Raw genomic sequence first — 19,000 nt, forward strand, 5'->3', positions numbered from 1 at the left:
TCATTTGTTTGTTTGAGATAAACTACGAAGCGAGATATGCTCTTGAGAATAATAATTAATTGCCATTTTTAAAATATAGGACCAAATCTATTTCTTCCGGTAATCGTTTAGATTTCATTATTTTTATTTTTTTGTTTAACAAATCCGTTTGAGGATTAGATCTAACAAAATTTCGAACGATTTTTATCCGTTCGTTCGAAACTCTCTCATCCGCAATTTGTCGTAAATAACAAAAATTTAAAAGAATATATATATATACACATGAAAGAATTTCAAACAAAATATATAATGATAATAATAATAATAATAATTCAAAAGAAATAAGATAAACAATAGAAACTTTTCGCAAACATTCGAGATCGTGTCGTCTAATTAATATTTAATATGCGAATGTAATATTTAAAAGAAAATAATAAAAGAAATAAGAAGAAACCGATAAATTATTAATAGAAAACTAATGTATAATCTATATCATGCCGGTACTGCCATGTTATATTATATTATATTAAATTATATTATATTATATTGTATTATATTACATTACATTATATTACACGAAGTTTAGCAATTTGGGACGAACTTACACAAACCCGCCTTAATATCATTACTCGTATATTAATGTATCGTCCATTATTGATCAAGTCAAGTCAAGTCAAATCAAATCAAATCAAGTCAAATCAACTCAATGATCACGTAGTATATTAATCTTAGTCAATTTATAAACAACTACTTTTCATTAAATCCGTCAATTATATATTTATTATCATTGCATATCGTTTCATGCTCGTAAAAATTAATTTTGTCTCTTCTTTGAAGATAAAATTTGTTAGAAAATTACCGTGTGATGAACGTATGCATTAAAAATATTTTTAAAATTCGCGCACAAATTTGGCGGTTTTTTTTTTAAATTTCAAATTAATCGCAAGATACATTTTTGTTGAGTACCGGAACATGATGGTAAATCTTTATATTTTTTTTTTTTAAATTACGCACACATATTTGTTGTTATTATTAAGTTTAAAAGAAACAACAAAAGAGAAAGCTTTTTACTAGCTAATTAATTAATTAATTAATTAATTTGTTCATAATAGACATACAAAACGATTTAATAAAATAAAATAAAAGAGGAACCTGAAACTAATTCGTAATATTTATACGATGTAATAATTATTACACAAAAATATATATATATATATAAAAATAGAAGAAAAAATGGGAGAAAAAGGTGTAGCGATTATACATCATTTTTTGATATCAAGCTCGCATATAAACACACGTTTCATTACAATACTCGAGAGACATTGTCTATTAAATTAATTTATTAAAAGTATGAATAATTGTATGTAATTAAAATAACATATTTTATAAGATAAACTATCACATAAGAACGCGCTATAACAGTTAAAAAAAAAAAGAAAAAACATTACAAAGAGAGAAAAAAAAAGAAAAAAAATCACATAGGCCAAGCGGACGAATGAGAATAATAATAATAATAATAATAATAATAATAATAATAATAAATATATAATAAATATATAATAATAATAACAATAAATAATAATAACAACAATACTAATAAAGTTAATTGTAAGAATAATAATAATAATATAATGATAATAATAATTTTAAAAAATGAATCTAATTAATATTAATATTTAATGATAAATATTAATTAACACAAATATTATTTTTTAAGTGTAAGTATTGTTTCTGTGCTCCCATCTACCCCCTGAACATATACTAAGCACGTAAACACATATATATACATATATATGTATATACAGAGTGTTAAAAAAAAAGGGTTCGATATTTGAAGGACTTATAATATTTACCAAGATAAATAAAAAAAAGTTTAATTAACATGGATCCTAAAATCAACCCTTTTAATGTAATTGATTTGTACTATTCATGAATATTCAATATTGTATATTAATACGAGGCCTTCAAATATCGAACACTTTTTTTTTATCACCCTGTATATTAATTACATACGCGCGTTTAAAATGGAAAAAATATGTGGGTGGTATGTATTTATATGTATATGTATATGCATATAAAAATAATGTACGCATATATTTGCCCGTGAGCATTGACCATGTAATAATTTTTTTTATTTATCTCAGATTTAATATTAAAAAAAAAGTAAACTTTGCCTTTTAAACATTCCTGCCCAAGTACAATGTATTATAACAGCACATATGTACGATAACAAGACAGAATTTCTGAACGGATTATCGCAGTTTGCGTGCACACACACACACACACACACACACATATATGATATTATTATTAATTATTAAATTTTAATTAGCTCATTGAGATTATTAACAGAGAATTATTATTATTAATGACAAAAATAATAATTATTATTATTATCGTAATTAGTATGATAACGAATTAAACAATGTATGTCGTCGCTCCTATTCTGTAAATAAATATTGTATTCTGTAAGAAGTTTAGGGACTTATTTAATATATATATATATATTTGCCGGACGAATTTGTTGAATTAATAAGAACGTCGAGTCAAAAAAAAAAAGGGGAAACTTGTGGAATTATTCAAAAAAGTTACACTTTATTGTTTCATCAAGATAAAAATTTATCAAAAATACATAGAAAAATAATCATCTTTGTCTTATCATAAGATCGTATTTATCTATATTAAAAATATCCGTTGGTTATAGCACCATAGAAAATTCGAAGACAATTCTTGCCAAGAGAATAGTAAGTATATGTGTATATATATATATATATATGTATACATGTGTGTGTATAAATAATAATATACATCTATAAATCTTCTTTTAACATGATTATTTTCTTCTGTAAACTCTTTTTATGTTTCTATGTTCTATATTAATATTAAACTTTTACGTATAAAATACACATTACTCTTGTCACATTCAATCGTTCAACTTATTAACTGAGAAAATTGATTTAAAAAATAGTATTCCCTTAAATGTGTAAATAAATTTTAAAAAAGATAATGTTAACATTTAACAACATTTAATATATATATATATATATTTATATTTATATGCTATAATCTGCTTTTAAAGAATGGTTTCAAATACTTATGGAAAGATTCATTTACACTCTCCTGATTCAATGGACTCTTCATAGCTTCATCAAAAAGACGTTGATAAACGTTACCATCGTAAGCCCCTAAAGCAGATCCCAGAATTTCATCATGTAAATCGAAACTATCAACAATGCCTACAGCATTAGGACGAATAGCTTTTAACATTTCTTCTAAATGTGATTGTAGTGCTGGTATATTTTCTTTCTTTAAGCTAGAAAACTAAAAAATAAAATGATTAGTTAATTCATTTTTTTAAAAGTATGCGGATTATTTAAAAAACTAAAAATGTATAAAACGTTTAACTCACTCTTAAGAAATCACCCGTTCTTTGTAATACCCAATAGATGCAATACAGTGTGCACAATTGTTCTAATACGGTATGCAATTCTTTGGATAATGTTTTTAATTCTTTGATCGTTTTGACATATCCGGTTACCAAGAAAACTCGACAATGCGATTCGGCTGCTTGCATTAATTCGATACTAGTTTCGTTCCAGGCATTCTCGGGTGAACTACCTGCTTTTATTCTACGATCCATGTTTTGTACAGCCAAATGAATTTTTCTATTAAAAACACAAATTAATTGAAATATTGGTATAATATATCTATATGAATATTATTATATATAGCTGACAATGAGAAACTCTTATAATTTATATTCTTACCCTGCAGCTACTGCTTGATGAGCTTTAACGATACACGTTAAACTACCGTCCCAAGTCTTCTGTTTCGTTCCATGTGCAAAATCGTACAAATATTCAACTGTCGGTGGTATCCGATTACCTTTCATAGCTTGTCTCCAAACTTTCAATAAATATCTTGCTGTTTGTAGAAATAATACTGTATTTTCACCCTCGTAAGTACATGCTGCCGTTACTAAACCATATGTAGCGGGTAAATTACTGGAGTCCATATAACCATGACCTCCACAAGAAAGTCTAAGTTCTTCGATTGCTCTTGCTCCATCGGATGAAGCTACTGCCTTAAGGCAACATGACAGTGAATGTAACTTGAATAAAAAAAATATAATTAGACTTTAGTTTTTTATTTTCTTACAATTAACTATATCCGTGTTTAAATGTGCAGTATAATAAATGAAAAAATTGTCAACCTTTGATAATGCATTATTTAACATTAATCATGTTACATTATTCAAGAAATTCTTTGAACTAATATTCTTATTAACATTGATATATTCTTATCAGTGAGTTAATCTGATGTAAAATTTCTTCAATAACGTATTGTAATTAATGTTAATAATATTAAATAGATAAAAGAACCATAGTGAACCAATCAACCAGTTGTAGTTTTGAGGAGAACACTTTAGAAAATTGTAGAAATTTTTGACGACTTGCTTTACTTAATTTTGAAAGTGGATCCTTACATTTGTAAGGATGTCTTTGTAGGTTCAATAAGAGACAAATTTTAAAAATGTGGGATAGTCCACTCTGATTCTCAATATTCATATACTGACACATCTAATTTAATATTTATAATATTTATGAGAAACATACTTCTGGAAGTCTTTCAAGTTCACCCTGATGCAATTCAGCAGTTACATTGTTGTACATATCCCAAATCCAATCAGCAGCTATAATAATTGCAAAATACATTCCCAGATTTGGAAAAAGTTTGTATTGTTGAGTCATATAATCCATTATTTGTGACTCTGGTTTACTAAATGGAAAAAACATTTAAGAAAATGTATGTTATTAACGCATAATTTCAAATGACTCCGTCAGTTTTAACGTTAGTAAATTTTAAGAAGTTACTAATCATTTTTAAAAATGAAACATTTAGAAATCATTGTTAACAACTACTCACTTTGAATATATTTGAGATTGTCTTCTTACCGCACTATATCTAATAGCGATGGTTAAAGCTTTAGATATATAGGACGCTATATCTCTTACTAGAACTACTCGTACAAACATCATTGTACCGTAAGTTAATTTATCGCTTGTAGCTTTGATAAAAGTCCCATCTTCTAATATCTGGAAAAAAAAAATTTATTAAGAATTAGAGATGAAATAATTTATTTCTTCAGTTTTACCTGAGAATTTTTCATTAACATATGCTCTCTTGGTATTCTAACGTTCTCAAAGCCTAAGAACCCATTATTGGTCGCATTCATTCCTAATTTAGTTCCAATTTCTCCAATTTTGATACCTACGAATATGAAACTTTAATATTAATAATTTTAACATATTATTATTATTTACATACCTGGTAAGGGTTCATGCGTCTCTTCATCTCTGATTTGTACGATAAATGGATGTATTCCTTTGCATTGACCTTGTGTATACAACTGTGCAACTACTATGGCATAATTAGCAGTATGACCCACTAAAAATAAACGCACGAAATTAAGTGTTATTCTTATCTACAGTATTTACAAAAGTAAAAAGAAAAGACAAAAACAAGAAAAGTTTGACTATTAATATATTATTATCATCAATTAACAGGGAAAATAATACTAACAACCACCGGGCCACCATTTGTACGACGTTAAAGTTGGACTGTTCAATACAAATTCTTTAGTTTCAGGATCATAAGTTGCAGTAGTTTCCAAACCTCTGATAAATGTTCCATGGCCAAGTTCTGTCTAAAATAAATCATTAATAGTTAAATATATATTTGATCAAAAAAAATATTTTGAAGTAAAAATAATAATATAACTTATTAATTATTATATATAATTAAGAAGCTTTAATATCAATTTTACTTGAGCATAAGTTCCAATAATACTGCAAGACCAAGCTTTAGGTAACCAAGTTAGTTGTTGTTCGCTTGAGGCTTGTCCCATTAATGCTGGTATAAACATCACATAATGTAAAGTTATCGGATTTCCATCTTTTAATATCGCAGATCCTAACAGTCCGCCTAAGACCTGCCTATAAGAAAAAATATAAATAATTTACGATAATAAATAAAAAAAAGAAAACCCTCTCTTCTTACAATTTTATTTGATAAGATATTTAACATATATTTTAAATTTAAATAAAAAAATAAATATGTATATTGCATTTGTTAAAAAATATTAGATAGATTCTTACATATAAGTATATATATCACTTGCTCCTGTATTTTCCAGATTTTCTAATTTTTTCAGTACAATGCATCCTTTCCTTACCGCATCCTCATAAATTTCCTTATGACTTTTATACTTGGCAGGCACTTTGTCCTTCAGCAACGGATCGTTTAAAAATTGATTTTCTAAAAACACACGATCAATTAATTAAAACTGTATGTAAAGTTAAAACTGTATGTAAAAAAAATTAGTTAAAATTGTATGTAAATTTTTATATTTCTAGCATAGCCTTTTTTTATTCGGTTTTTTCTTTATTTCATAGGAGTGTCAAATGAGAATATAAGAAAATAAATAACGTATAATAAATCATGGCTTATATAAGCATATTAAAAAAAATCAAAATAGAAAAAGAAAGATAAAATGAAATATAAAAGGTTTAAACATTTCTTATTCGTTTGACCTATAAGAAAATTAAATAACTTACATTACTTATATCATTGAAAACAGTTTTTTCTCAATAATATAAGCAGTAAACAATATATCATAGATTTTAATTATATAAAACAAAAAATAGTAATGAAACGAAGTACAGATATTAAACGATCGATAAGAATAACAAATAGGTTTTAACTTTTTCTCTCCGTTCGTTTTACTTGATGTACGCATAAAAATATGCAGATAAATTGGAGAAAAAATGTTGAAATGATTCTTAATATCTTTTTATTCTTTTCTTACGACACGATACCTTTTAAGCAGTAAATCGTATTAATTGTTACAATGAAATTTTATCAAACAATAAATAAAATAAAATAAATATTATTTTCAGTTTTTAAATTAAAGTTATTTGAAAGAAAAAAAAAACGGAGCGAAGAAGGAGACGTAGATATGAAAATTAAAATAGAAAAATTAAAAAAAGAAAGTATTCAACGAATATTCAAATTAAAATTGGGAAATAAACAATCTTGAAAGTTACGACTGTATATAGAAAGTTCTTCTTGTACCAAAAATTCTTGGATTTTTCATTCCATACGTACCACTAATAAATATAAAAAAGGAAATAGAAATCAATTATAAGAATATTCTCATAATTGGATCTTGACCCCAATTATATGAACGTTTGATGACGTAGATTAATGAAACGATTAAATAAAATGATGCATATGGAATTGAGAAGAAAGAAAAGTACAAACATAATAATAATATTGTTTAAATAGAAAAATATACTTGCTATACATTTTATACAAACCTATTTCGTGTCGTTGAGCAACTTTCTCAGGACTACCATTTAACCAGACAGTTAATTCGTTTGTATCAAATATACAATTTTGTCGTTCACGTAGCAAATCCTCATTTATAGTTTTCATTTTATTTTGATACATTTTGTTCTTGATTTTTTGTTATTTTTGTACAGTAAATACGATACAATTTTCTAATGCAGACGAAATTAAATTAAAAATCTCGATATCTTTAATTTCTTTCTCCGCTCAAGATAACTTTCTTTCGATCTTATAGTTTATTTCTTTTGTATATATATTTATCTCTTTATATATATTATACATGTATTTATCACTTTGATAAAATTTTATATACAAATATAATTAACTGACAATTAAAATTTTAATGATATTTCCCAACACTACTCAATACATTATTTCACAACACAGAAATCGTAATTATTACACGTATTTAAGAGTTGCTAGTAACGATATGTACGCTGTTATATTCTATTCCTAATGTTCCATAATTCTATGACTAACTAAGGAAAAGTTTTTTAACTCTTTCTTTTGCTTTTTTTTTACCTTTCCTTTCTATGCCAACACATAAGCGATTGACATCTAACAGGAATTTTTAATAACTATTCTACTGTTTCCTTCTTCGGTAATATCACATTCCTATATTACCGACGCAAATAATATTTTTATTAACGTTATTCTTTCATTTATACAAACAAACTTTACAAGAATTTATTTTCTTATAATTATATTTATCATATTATTCCTTTTTTTGTTTATATTATTAAATGTATTTTAATAAAAGTGGAATATTTGAATTTGCCGCGTTTTCGTACAATCGTTCGATATTTCGATTGTTATACTTCCGCTGGATACGATAGGGAAGTAAAGAGTTCGCCATCTTGATTTTCTTTTTATTGGAAGACTTACAGAAAGTAAGATGAGGTAAGAGTCTTTCATTAATTTATTTTATTATTCTTATTAAAATAAATATTTGTATTCATAATTATAAGTTCAGCAAATGCTTTATGAATATTTTATGGTTATATAACGTGGAATTTGGTAAATAATTACTGTTTTTATCTGCTAAGTCTAATTGTTGTTGGTAGATCACCACATGGTTATATACTTGACTCTTATACATATCTTTTTCTTCTCTTTCTAGGCTCACTTTATGTTTAAACGAATTTTAATTTTTATTTTTTACTTTTACAGTTCTTTAAAATTACAAAAGAGGTTAGCAGCATCTGTTATGCGATGTGGTAGAAAGAAGGTATGGTTGGACCCAAACGAGGTCAATGAGATAGCAAACACTAATTCTCGTAAGTACATTTGTTGATTTATTAGTTGTACTCCAATATCTTTTTCTTCTTCTTCATTCTTTAGTTTAGGCAAGTTGCCTGTTTCGTAACGACGTTTTTCTGCCTATTGCACTGTTAAATTGTCGCACCATCGTTTTCGTGGGCGCCCCGTGCTTCTGCGGCCAACCGGTGACTTATCCCGTGCAATTCTGACGATTCTTCCGTTGTCCATTCTGTTAATATGTTCATTCCATTCTTTTTTTTTCTTAGTATCCATTCGTTAACGTTCTCCACTTTGCATGTTCTTCTTATATCTTCACTTCTCTCTCGGTCCAGTAGTGTTTTTCCAACTATTCTGCAAAGAACTCTCATTTCGGTTGTCTCTAGTAACTATTTCGTTTTCGCTGTGTCTGGTCGAGTTTCTGCGGTATATGTCATAATAGGTCTTACCATTGCCTTGTAGATTCTTGCTTTGGTTTCTATATCCATGCTTTTGTTTCGCCATATTGTGTCATTCAAACAACCCGCTATTCTGGATGCCTTCATTGTCTGTTCTCTTACCTCTGCTTCAACATCACCATACCCTGAGATTTCTATTCCTAGGTACTTAAATCTCATTTCCTGCTGAATAACCTTCCCTTCAATTTCCAGTTTGCACCTTAACGGTGTTTTTGACGTTGTCATGCATTTAGTTTTTTGGGCCGATATTTTCATATTGAATGATTTGGCTATGCAGTTAAATCGGTGTAGTAGACGTTGTAGATCATCCTCATTTTCAGCCACTAATACAGCGTCATCAGCATAGCATAGGATGGTTATTTCTTCGTTGCCCTACTCCAATATATATTAAATAATAATCAGAATAGTATTAAATTTACAATCATTAACGATATCTCTACTTTCTTTCTCATAATAGGTCAAAACATCCGAAAATTAATAAAGGATGGATTAATTATTAAGAAACCAGTTGCTGTTCACAGTAGAGCTCGTGTTCGCAAGAACACAGAAGCAAGAAGGAAAGGTCGACACTGCGGATTTGGTAAAAGAAAAGGAACAGCTAATGCGCGAACTCCTCAAAAAGTGAGTTAAAAAAATTGTTAATATAAAAATTCAATACTTTGCAAGCAGCAAGGAATAACTTGATATTTTGATTGTATATTAATCATAACGATAAGTATAGTTTATTATGTGGATTTAATTTACATTAATTAAATAATACAGGATCTATGGATTCAAAGAATGAGAGTTCTGCGACGTCTGCTCAAAAAATATCGGGAAACTAAGAAAATCGACCGACATTTATACCACTTGCTGTATATGAAAGCAAAGGGTAACGTTTTTAAGAATAAAAGAGTATTGATGGAATTTATCCATAAAAAGAAAGCAGAGAAAGCAAGAGCTGAAATGTTATCCGACCAAGCTGAAGCACGTCGTACAAAAGTACGCGAAGCTAGAAAACGAAGAGCAGAAAGAATTGCTACAAAAAAACAAGAATTAATGCAATCCTATCAGCGAGAAGATGAAGCAGCAGCTGCGCAAAAAAAGTAGTTGTTAAGACCAACCATTTCTTTATATAAATAAAATATATTAAAAATGATTAATGCTTTTTTAAACTCATAAATTATCTTTTGTTTACCGACTTATGATAATATGGATTTCACATATAATACATATTTAATCGAATTGAATAGAACTGTATAAATACGAAGACAAAAAAATCCCTATAGTAAAATTGATTTAGTATAGTTTTATGTACCACTAATATTTATCTAAAAATGTAAACTATACAAATCTCTTGTAGTATCTTATAGTGTAAAAATATATATATTTTTATATATATATATATATATATATATATAATTCACAATTTTGTGAATATAATAGACAGAAAAGATCTACTTTACAGATCAAAACTAACACACAGATTTTTCTAAGTTATCAATTTTCGCCACCAAAGACGTGACGGTAAGAGTGCCGGTGGCGCCAAGCTTTGGCGTGACGGCCACATTTCGTTGCTTTGAAAAGTCTTAGAATTCATTTTGTATTCTTGTATTAACGAGTACATAGTATCGAAGGTGTCAAGTATTTTTCATTATTACAAAGGTAAATTCTTGTTTATTTATATTAATTCGGTTATAAAATGAAATAAAACTATCAATTATTATATCGGTAATATTCAATTGAAACAAATATTTAACAGTATATTTGTCATTTTGAAAACAGTTGGTAGCAACACTTAAAAGAAAGGTTAGGTTTCTTAATAATAGGTTAGTAGTAAAACACGTATAATAATTATTTTTTATCGTATAATTATACATGTAATTTCTCAATAATATAACATCATATATATATATATATATATCTGTAAATGTATATGTATATGTATATACAGTATTATTTAAAATAACCTTACAATATCGTTTGATATGCTTTCTCATGTAATTCTTATGTAAAATATAAGAATGATTTAAAATCCATACTTTGCAATTCACAGCTGGAATGTATATAAATCGATGGCCTAAACACTGATACAGGAACAATGGATCAAGATAAAAATGTTAGTAAACACATGAGCTATGTAGTTTGATATTTGATTTAATTTTTTCTACTTAGTTTTCTCTTTAATCTTTAATATTTTTGATTATTTAGTTTGTTTATTGATTCTTTATATACATATATAGATTGGTAATAATGAATTTGTAATATCTATCTTTTTATCTCTAAATACCTTGTGTGTTTATCATTTAAAGTTATTTGATGTGTTAACTCATTTAAAACAAGTCATAAATAATTAATTTTATTTAAATTTGTAAATAATAATGTTAATGATATTTTAACGTATCAATAATCTTGCATGAATCAATACAGTATTTTCTCCATTTAGTTTTACACTCGTTCACATATTTTATTTGTTTATATTTAATAACTACATACGTAGAAAAATTACTACATTTTATAATACAATTTCTTAGCATGGTATTTAGATTGGATTTTGTGTTATTGGAAGATGTAAAAAAATAATTTTGATGTGGCGAAGTATAAAAAGTTATTCGAACGTTAATATGTTATTTTAGTCATTGCTACAAATATTTAGAGCATACATGTATATTTATATATTTATATTAACAATAATTAATAATCATCAATTTAGTTTAATCAGATATTGTTAACTCTTTATTCTTTCAGAGTATTTTAAGATATTATAGTTTTTTCTTAACGGAACATAAAATGAACAATTAGTACATTAATATGTATATATGGTTGTATATTTGTATATATAGCTGTATATATGATATGTATGGTTGTTGTAACATATTGATATATGCGTATGCAACAAGTATGTATGATTAGATATCCGTAATATTAATATATTGGAATCATTTTCTTATTTTTGTAATATGTAGATATTTGATATGTAGATATTTGATATGTAGTTTTAGAATTATTATTATTATTTGATGTTGTCTATCCTTAATTCTGGTAATAATTTATTTGTATGTTTTCTTTTTATATATATAAAAATGTAAATCATATATTTTAATTTATTAATGGTGTTACAATTAAATATTGAATTAAATTTTAGTTACAAGAAGATGGACAGACCAATGTGATCACACGATCTGCAGCGAGACATCTACGTCGTAAACGATTGAACGAAGCACGAAGAGCGAGAAATCAATTTCTGGATGAATTTATTAATGGAGTTGATGAGAAGATTAATCAAGAAACAGAAGTTAACTCTGATAGTGATAAAAGTAAATTGACCAAATCAAAGGCTCGTAGATTACGTAAAAAGGAAAAGGCTAAGTTACTAGAATGTTGTTGCTGCGATACATCTGTTGTCTCAACAAATTTTCTACATTTGGAACCTAACTGTTGTATTAAATCGAATCAGAATACTTTTGATTCTCATCTTAATAATGTGCAACATTTCGAAGATTTTTTTACGCAGTCATTACTTTCCTTAGGGAATCATAAGAAAACAATTGGAAAAAGTGAAGATACTATCGAATGTGAATATAATTATAACAAGCAAGATATAAACAGTTCGCAGTCTTATCTTACTAAACTTGTTAACTTTGATTCAGAAGATCTATCTGACTCATCTCAAATAGTTATTTTCTCAGGATTACCAAAATCAATAAATAAAGAGGAACAAACTCATTGTACGAAAAATAGCTCGGGTATAAAAAGGTCTTATTTAGAGTCTTGTAATATTAAAGTAGTTCAGTCGTCGGATACTTCCTTTCCTGTATCTGAAAATTCATCGAGACAGAACTATTTGTTTATACCTAACTCAATTTATAAAGATCATCAAGAGGAAAATAAGAATATATCCTTGAATGATCAAACATTAGCAAATATTGTTACATCAGAGACTTGTCCATTAAAATATGGTAAGTTAATTATATTTTTTATTATTTAACAGATATCAATACTAACGTGTTAAAATTTCTTATTGACAAGTGAAAAGCGATAAAGTTGACAGAGAAAAGTTAATGTTATATAAGAATAACTTATCAACAAATAATCTAAATTCTAATTAAATTCTCTAATCAAATTTTAATTAAACGTTGTTTTTAGAAGAAGATAATTATTCTTCTTTGGTAATTCAAGAAATATCTGAAGAACCTTCAAATATTGAAAAAACTTCACAAGATTCTATCGTACAAAGAGAATCTTTAGAAGAATCTAAAAAATTAATTTTACCAGGTATGTGTATAAATGATACACTATGATCTATATAATTTTAATAAACTTTGTTAATATAACATTTAACATTTCATTTGTAGTAAACTCAACGTTAGATAATTTAGTATCTACAAAAGACGAACAATCCAATAAAATAATGGATTCTAAGGCAAGTGGTACAGTTAAAACTAGAGAGGAGATAAAGGCTGAACGTGAAGCGAGAAAGGCAGCTAAAGCTGCTAATAAAGGCAAGGGTAAAGTTGCTGCTAATACATCCGACAAGCAGAATATTCCTATTAAAGTAGATAATATTTCTAACGATAATGAAAAACAAAAAACAAATAACGTCATAATATCAGAATCAAATGATATGTCTGTAACTGAAAATAATTCAAACAATATCATGACAGAAGATAGTACTGTTAATATTACATCGGAAGGTAAAAGCAATGCTAAATTACTCGAGAAAAATAATAAATCTTCTTTGGTAGTCCAAAATTCATCTGAAGAATCTTCAGATATTGAAAAAACTTCACAAGTTTCTATCGTACAAAGGGAACCTTTGGAAGAATCTGAAAAATTAATTTTACCAGTAAGCTCGACGTCAGATACTTCAGTTCCCATAAAAAACGAACAATCAAATAAAATAATGGATTCTAAAGCAAGCGGTATGGTCAAAACAAAAGAGGAGATAAAGGCTGAACGTGAAGCGAGAAAAGCAGCTAAAGCTGCTAATAAAGGCAAGGGTAAAGTTGCTGCTAATACATCCGACAAGCAGAATATTCCTATTAAAGTAGATAATATTTCTAACGATAATGAAAAACAAAAAACAAGTAACGTCATAATATCAGAATCAAATGATATGTCTGTAACTGAAAATAATTCAAACAATATCATGACAGAAAATAGTACTATTAATATTAAATCGGAAGGTAAAAGCAAGGCTGAATTACGCGCTGAAAGAAGAGCTAAACAAGAAGCGCAAAGAGCTGCAAAACAAGAAGCACAAAGAACTGCCAAACAAGAACAAGTTGGTGAAAAAATGAAAATTAAAAGTAATCCAAATATGATTCAACCAAAGGCAGTTGTAACAGCTACAGCGGATCATCCGATAGATAATAAAACGAATAAGATTATAAAGAAAACAACGAAAAATGATACGCACGAAGTAAATCTTTTTAAACATTTGTATCATGAAAGAGAACTTGCCTTGGATAAAGTTTCCACTTCTAATTTTAATATACATCCAGCTATACAAAAACTTGGTGTACAGTATGAGAATAAAATTATTGTCGGTAGTAATGCTAGATGTGTAGCGTTTTTGGTAGCTATAAAGCAGCTTATAGAAGATTTTGACAAACCATTAAAAACTGATTTTACTAGAGGCCTTGAAACAAAATTGCAAGAATCGGTTTCTTATTTGCACGCCTGCAGGCCATTAGCTGTTTCAATGCAAAATGCATTGCGCCATTTAAAATGGCAAATGACCCAATTAGATTCTACGTTTACTGATGCAGATGTAAGTATATGTCTTATTAATTTATACTAAGAATTTTTAGTTATTAATTGTTACAGATAAATAACATTTGTTTTATTTCAGGCAAAGAAAAAATTGAGAAGTTTAATAGACACTTATATTGTGGAACAGATTCAACTTGCTGATGAAAGTATATCGATATTTATACAAACAAAAATATCCAATGGAAATGTAATTTTAACATATGGATAGTAAGTGCATTATATATATATAAAATATATATAAAATTTATTTATATATATTTTTTTAAATTAAATTTATTAAAAATTATAATATTTATTTTAGTTCGTCTTTAATTGAAAAAATTTTAACGGATGCACATAAAGCTGGAAAGCAATTTCGAGTTATCATTGTAGATGGAAGACCATGGTTGGAAGGTAAAGAGCAATTGCGACGTTTAGTGAAATGTGGAATTGATTGCTCATACGTATTGATTAATGCTCTTAGTTTTGTTATGCCAGAGGTGAGTTTATTTTCTCATAATTGAAATAAAAATTCTCTAAATCTGAAATTAATTTTTAAATTATTTGGAAATATTACGTGACAAATATATTATAAACAAATATTATAGACAAATTTAATAAGATTACAAAATTATGATTACATAGGTGAGTAAAGTATTTCTTGGTGCCCATGCTATATTAGCAAACGGTGCAGTAATGTCAAGAATTGGTACCGCACAAGTAGCTTTAATGGCAAAATCTTTCAACGTACCAGTGTTGGTAGCGTGCGAAACACACAAATCGTGTGAACGTGTACAGACAGATTCTATAGTTCATAATGAATTAGGTGAGTTATATATTTGATTAATTGTTTAAAATATTTACTACCAGTATCGCATATCTGACACACCCATTTCTATTGAGAACCAAGCATCACATATTTGTGACAGTAATCTACACGAAAAATGAGTTTTGGGCTGTGATTAGAATCTTTTTGCACAGTAACGAACGTGTCAAATTATATGTATCTTTTATTATTTCTTATGTTTTTATTTTTTAGGTAATGTCGATGATTTAACTAAGAGTACTTATCGTAATTCAAACAAATCATTGCTTTACAATTGGAGATCGAAAAAATGTTTAAATCTTCTTAATATTACTTATGATGTTACACCGGCAGATTTAGTTACAGCTGTCGTTACAGAATTGGCTATTTTACCGTGCACTAGCGTGCCTGTGATCCTACGAATTAAACCATCAGAAATTTAAACGTATCTAAATATAATGATTGCTTTTATATTAACCGTGTATATTACATGGTGATAAAGAAACATCTATCAAGTCTAATTTCATTTAATTGGAGTTAAATTTAATCGACGATTGATACATACTATACGTATAATAATATAATAATATTGTAGTTATACAAAATATTAACTCAAAGAAAAACAAGAAGAAGGAAAAATGGAATAGTAATAAAAATAATGAAAAAATTCACATTTATTATATATTCATTCATTGCATTATTATAATCGTTTATATGTTATCTAAAAATATATTGTTATATACTTTTGAATAAATTTTTTTAATTTTAATGATAGAGAGAGAGAGAGAGATATGATATAAAGGAGGAAATATAAATAATTCAATCGTAAGGTAAGATACACTTTATTTAAAATATTTCAATTTTAAATCAATTCTATATACTAAAATATCATATATTCGTAAAAAAGTATTTTTTTTTCTCACATTTATATTCTTGTAATTTTTATAATTTAAATAATAACACAATATGAAATGACCGATCAACGATAATAATATACGAATACTATTATTTTATTTCATCACATTTATTCCAGATGTCACTGTATGTTTGTATTTTGATTGACCGAAATCACTTGTATCAGTAATTTATAAAATGTCAAGCAATTCTAAAGAAAAAAGTTATTTTTAAAGCGATTTATCAATGTTTAAAAGATTAATAACTGTACATTTTAACAAACACATTAAAAATAGGTTCTTTTGTTCTAAATTCTTGTCGGAAGAAAAGTTGCGTAATATATTGTTAACAAATTTGCATGTTGCACCAGGTGAAATTGATCAGTTGTTTAATTTATTCAATGACAGATTATTAAAGATACCAGAGAACAAAATTATTAGAAATTGTCAAATATGTAACGTGAGTAAAAAATAATTATTATTCCAAATAAAGTATTTTAAGAGGTTATGTTTAATAATATATACATATATCCTAATATTTCGAATTTATTTTTTCAGGAACACAATCTTGAGTTAAAAACTGCAAGAAATATATTCACTTGCCTTATTATGCATTCTAATTTACTGAAACACAGAATATGTCTTTTGCAAGAGTTTGGTGTACCTAAAATAGATATTAATTTAATTTGGAGGTATGTTTATATTTGTATTAAATATCAATTTGTTACTTTGTCCGCATGTTTTATTTCATTGGGTAAAATTAAATTTTATTTTATACAATCGCTACCATATTTACAATGCACAAATTTGCAATGGTAATCAATGCGAAAAATAAACTCAGAGCTGTGGTTGATATCTCTTCTTCGCTGTGTACTAGCAAACACATTAATGTTGCATGTACATAATTAAATGAATGCGCTATTTTTCTTTTATAGATTGGCGCATTACATGAGACGACCTGCAAGTGAATTTAAAAAAATTTCAAAGATACCAGAGGAGCAGCATATTATGAGTAATATGATTTATCACATAGATGGAAATTTGTCAAACGTGCTGCCCATCGAAAAATTGAATGAATCGGAGTCCATGAAAGAACATTACAAAGCATGTTTTTCATATTACGCTCAACATAAATTAGATGCTAAAAGTGACGAACCATTAAGATATCAAGGATGTACATTCAAAAGTATAAGATTAATGACTAAGTTAATAGATTTTTATAGAGATAAATTGGGTTTTGATTTAGAATATGTAAGTAATATTATATTGTATGATCAAAAATTTGCCTAATATTAATATTAATATTTATTTCTATAACGCAGATAAGAAATCATTTATATATTTTGGATGTATGCCCGGATTATGCGCAATATGTAATGGATAGTTTAAAGGGTTATAAAATATCTGAATACAGTTTTGCAACAGTCGTTAAAAAATGGTATAAAATATTAAGTAACGATCCAGAAAATACGAAAAAATTATTATTGACCTTAAAAAAATATGAATTAGATGGAAAACCTCTGAAATATTGTATTAAAATTTTGAACGTTGATAATGATTATCTTATTGATAAATTAAACGAACTATCAACTACACCGGATATCAGAGTATGGTTTAAGAGTCCACGTATATTACTTTTCGTAGTCCATAAAAACACGATCAACAAACGAATTGAATTGCTTCGTGAAAGAGGTTATATTAAATCGGCTACCTGTCATCTAATTACGAGCGACAATATTCTTTTTAAAAAGTAATATAGGTTTATTATTATCATAATATATATACATATATTTAAATACGATTTTTACAGAAAAAATTAATATAATTAATAAATACAAGATATATTTCTTTGATATAGATTTCTGCAAGATGAAGTAAATTGCGTTGTAAAAGGTACTTACATAGATTACATTCTATGTAAAGAACTGGGTTCCGACAAAAAATACTTGTTAGATATTTTTAAAAAACATCCATATTGGAACAAAGTACCCTTTGTTGATTTAGACGATACTTTGCGTTATATGAAAGAATATTATCCGATAGAAGATATATGTCGTAATATTCACATTATTCTCTATCCATGGTACTGATCCTAACTCAAACATAATTTTTCTTATATCCGTACATTTTCACGCAACGAATATCTTTATCGAATATAACATTTTTATTATTTTTCAGGGCTACTATTAAAAAAACGTTACAAACTATAAACGAATCAGATACGTTTACCAAGGAATATACTCTGTCTCAACAACTAGCGCTTTGCTTGTATTTTATGGAGAAAAATAATCACTTTACAGGCGATGCTATTTGGAATGTAGAGGAGAATAATGAATCAACAAGCAATAAAGAAATGAAATCATTGGATAACAATGAATCCTTGGATCTAAATCAAAGTTTTAATATTTTGAATAAATCTTGAATTTATTAAGATGTAAGATTATTTTTTATTTTATGATTATTCT

The 19,000-nt window shown here is 26.9% G+C and overlaps 4 protein-coding genes across 7 annotated transcripts; 3 read left to right on the top strand and 1 right to left on the bottom strand.

The window, feature by feature from the left end:
• Positions 1-2,554: 2,554 nt before the first annotated feature.
• Positions 2,555-7,936, bottom strand: LOC122513710 (probable peroxisomal acyl-coenzyme A oxidase 1). The gene is made up of 11 exons (XM_043630151.1): positions 7,359-7,936; positions 6,138-6,297; positions 5,807-5,975; positions 5,563-5,686; positions 5,308-5,427; positions 5,135-5,250; positions 4,906-5,075; positions 4,596-4,758; positions 3,747-4,090; positions 3,389-3,644; positions 2,555-3,300 (listed from the first exon to the last, which is right to left on the bottom strand). Exons 1-11 carry the CDS (start codon positions 7,489-7,491, stop codon positions 3,040-3,042), a joined length of 2,016 nt encoding a protein of 671 aa, XP_043486086.1. The 5' UTR covers positions 7,492-7,936; the 3' UTR covers positions 2,555-3,039.
• A 284-nt stretch (positions 7,937-8,220) lies between these two features.
• LOC122513711 (60S ribosomal protein L19) lies at positions 8,221-10,242 on the top strand. Its single transcript, XM_043630152.1, has 4 exons — positions 8,221-8,289; positions 8,560-8,666; positions 9,562-9,725; positions 9,867-10,242. The coding sequence occupies exons 1-4, from the start codon at positions 8,285-8,287 to the stop codon at positions 10,191-10,193; spliced, it is 603 nt and encodes a 200-aa protein (XP_043486087.1). The 5' UTR covers positions 8,221-8,284; the 3' UTR covers positions 10,194-10,242.
• Positions 10,243-10,519: 277 nt separating this feature from the next.
• LOC122513709 (translation initiation factor eIF-2B subunit delta) lies at positions 10,520-16,265 on the top strand. 4 transcript variants are annotated; one of them, XM_043630148.1, is made up of 10 exons: positions 10,520-10,748; positions 10,869-10,912; positions 11,140-11,202; positions 12,229-13,042; positions 13,230-13,358; positions 13,439-14,856; positions 14,938-15,065; positions 15,160-15,337; positions 15,483-15,663; positions 15,877-16,265. In XM_043630148.1, the coding sequence occupies exons 3-10, from the start codon at positions 11,185-11,187 to the stop codon at positions 16,083-16,085; spliced, it is 3,075 nt and encodes a 1,024-aa protein (XP_043486083.1). In that variant the 5' UTR covers positions 10,520-10,748; positions 10,869-10,912; positions 11,140-11,184; the 3' UTR covers positions 16,086-16,265. The 4 variants fall into 4 exon arrangements, with proteins under 4 accessions (XP_043486083.1, XP_043486082.1, XP_043486085.1 ...); XM_043630147.1 differs by lacking the exon at positions 10,869-10,912; XM_043630150.1 differs by lacking the exon at positions 10,520-10,748 and having other exon boundaries at positions 10,786-10,912; positions 13,233-13,358.
• A 175-nt stretch (positions 16,266-16,440) lies between these two features.
• Positions 16,441-18,973, top strand: LOC122513805. Its single transcript, XM_043630277.1, has 7 exons — positions 16,441-16,472; positions 16,676-16,995; positions 17,094-17,227; positions 17,471-17,786; positions 17,858-18,285; positions 18,394-18,618; positions 18,714-18,973. The coding sequence occupies exons 2-7, from the start codon at positions 16,783-16,785 to the stop codon at positions 18,955-18,957; spliced, it is 1,560 nt and encodes a 519-aa protein (XP_043486212.1). The 5' UTR covers positions 16,441-16,472; positions 16,676-16,782; the 3' UTR covers positions 18,958-18,973.
• The last annotated feature ends 27 nt before the right edge of the window (positions 18,974-19,000 follow it).

The sequence above is a fragment of the Polistes fuscatus genome, unplaced genomic scaffold, assembly GCF_010416935.1.
Source record: "Polistes fuscatus isolate 324 unplaced genomic scaffold, CU_Pfus_HIC Scaffold13, whole genome shotgun sequence".
In the NCBI taxonomy this organism is placed as follows: Eukaryota; Metazoa; Arthropoda; class Insecta; order Hymenoptera; family Vespidae; genus Polistes; species Polistes fuscatus.

Bases quoted from the DNA above. Each gene is read 5' to 3' on its own strand.
- LOC122513710 (XM_043630151.1), bottom strand. From the start codon at position 7,491: ATGTATCAAAATAAAATGAAAACTATAAATGAGGATTTGCTACGTGAA. The intron at 5,428-5,562 runs GTTAGTATTATT...GTTTATTTTTAG, and splicing joins CAAATGGTGGCCCGGTGGTT to TGGGTCATACTGCTAATTAT. The intron at 3,645-3,746 runs GTAAGAATATAA...TGTTTTTAATAG, and splicing joins CATCAAGCAGTAGCTGCAGG to AAAAATTCATTTGGCTGTAC.
- LOC122513805 (XM_043630277.1), top strand. From the start codon at position 16,783: ATGTTTAAAAGATTAATAACTGTACATTTTAACAAACACATTAAAAAT. The intron at 16,996-17,093 runs GTGAGTAAAAAA...TTATTTTTTCAG, and splicing joins GAAATTGTCAAATATGTAAC to GAACACAATCTTGAGTTAAA. The intron at 17,787-17,857 runs GTAAGTAATATT...TCTATAACGCAG, and splicing joins TGGGTTTTGATTTAGAATAT to ATAAGAAATCATTTATATAT.
- LOC122513711 (XM_043630152.1), top strand. The intron at 8,667-9,561 runs GTAAGTACATTT...TTCTCATAATAG, and splicing joins GATAGCAAACACTAATTCTC to GTCAAAACATCCGAAAATTA. The intron at 9,726-9,866 runs GTGAGTTAAAAA...TAAATAATACAG, and splicing joins ATGCGCGAACTCCTCAAAAA to GATCTATGGATTCAAAGAAT.
- LOC122513709 (XM_043630148.1), top strand. The intron at 14,857-14,937 runs GTAAGTATATGT...GTTTTATTTCAG, and splicing joins CTACGTTTACTGATGCAGAT to GCAAAGAAAAAATTGAGAAG. The intron at 15,066-15,159 runs GTAAGTGCATTA...TATTTATTTTAG, and splicing joins GTAATTTTAACATATGGATA to TTCGTCTTTAATTGAAAAAA.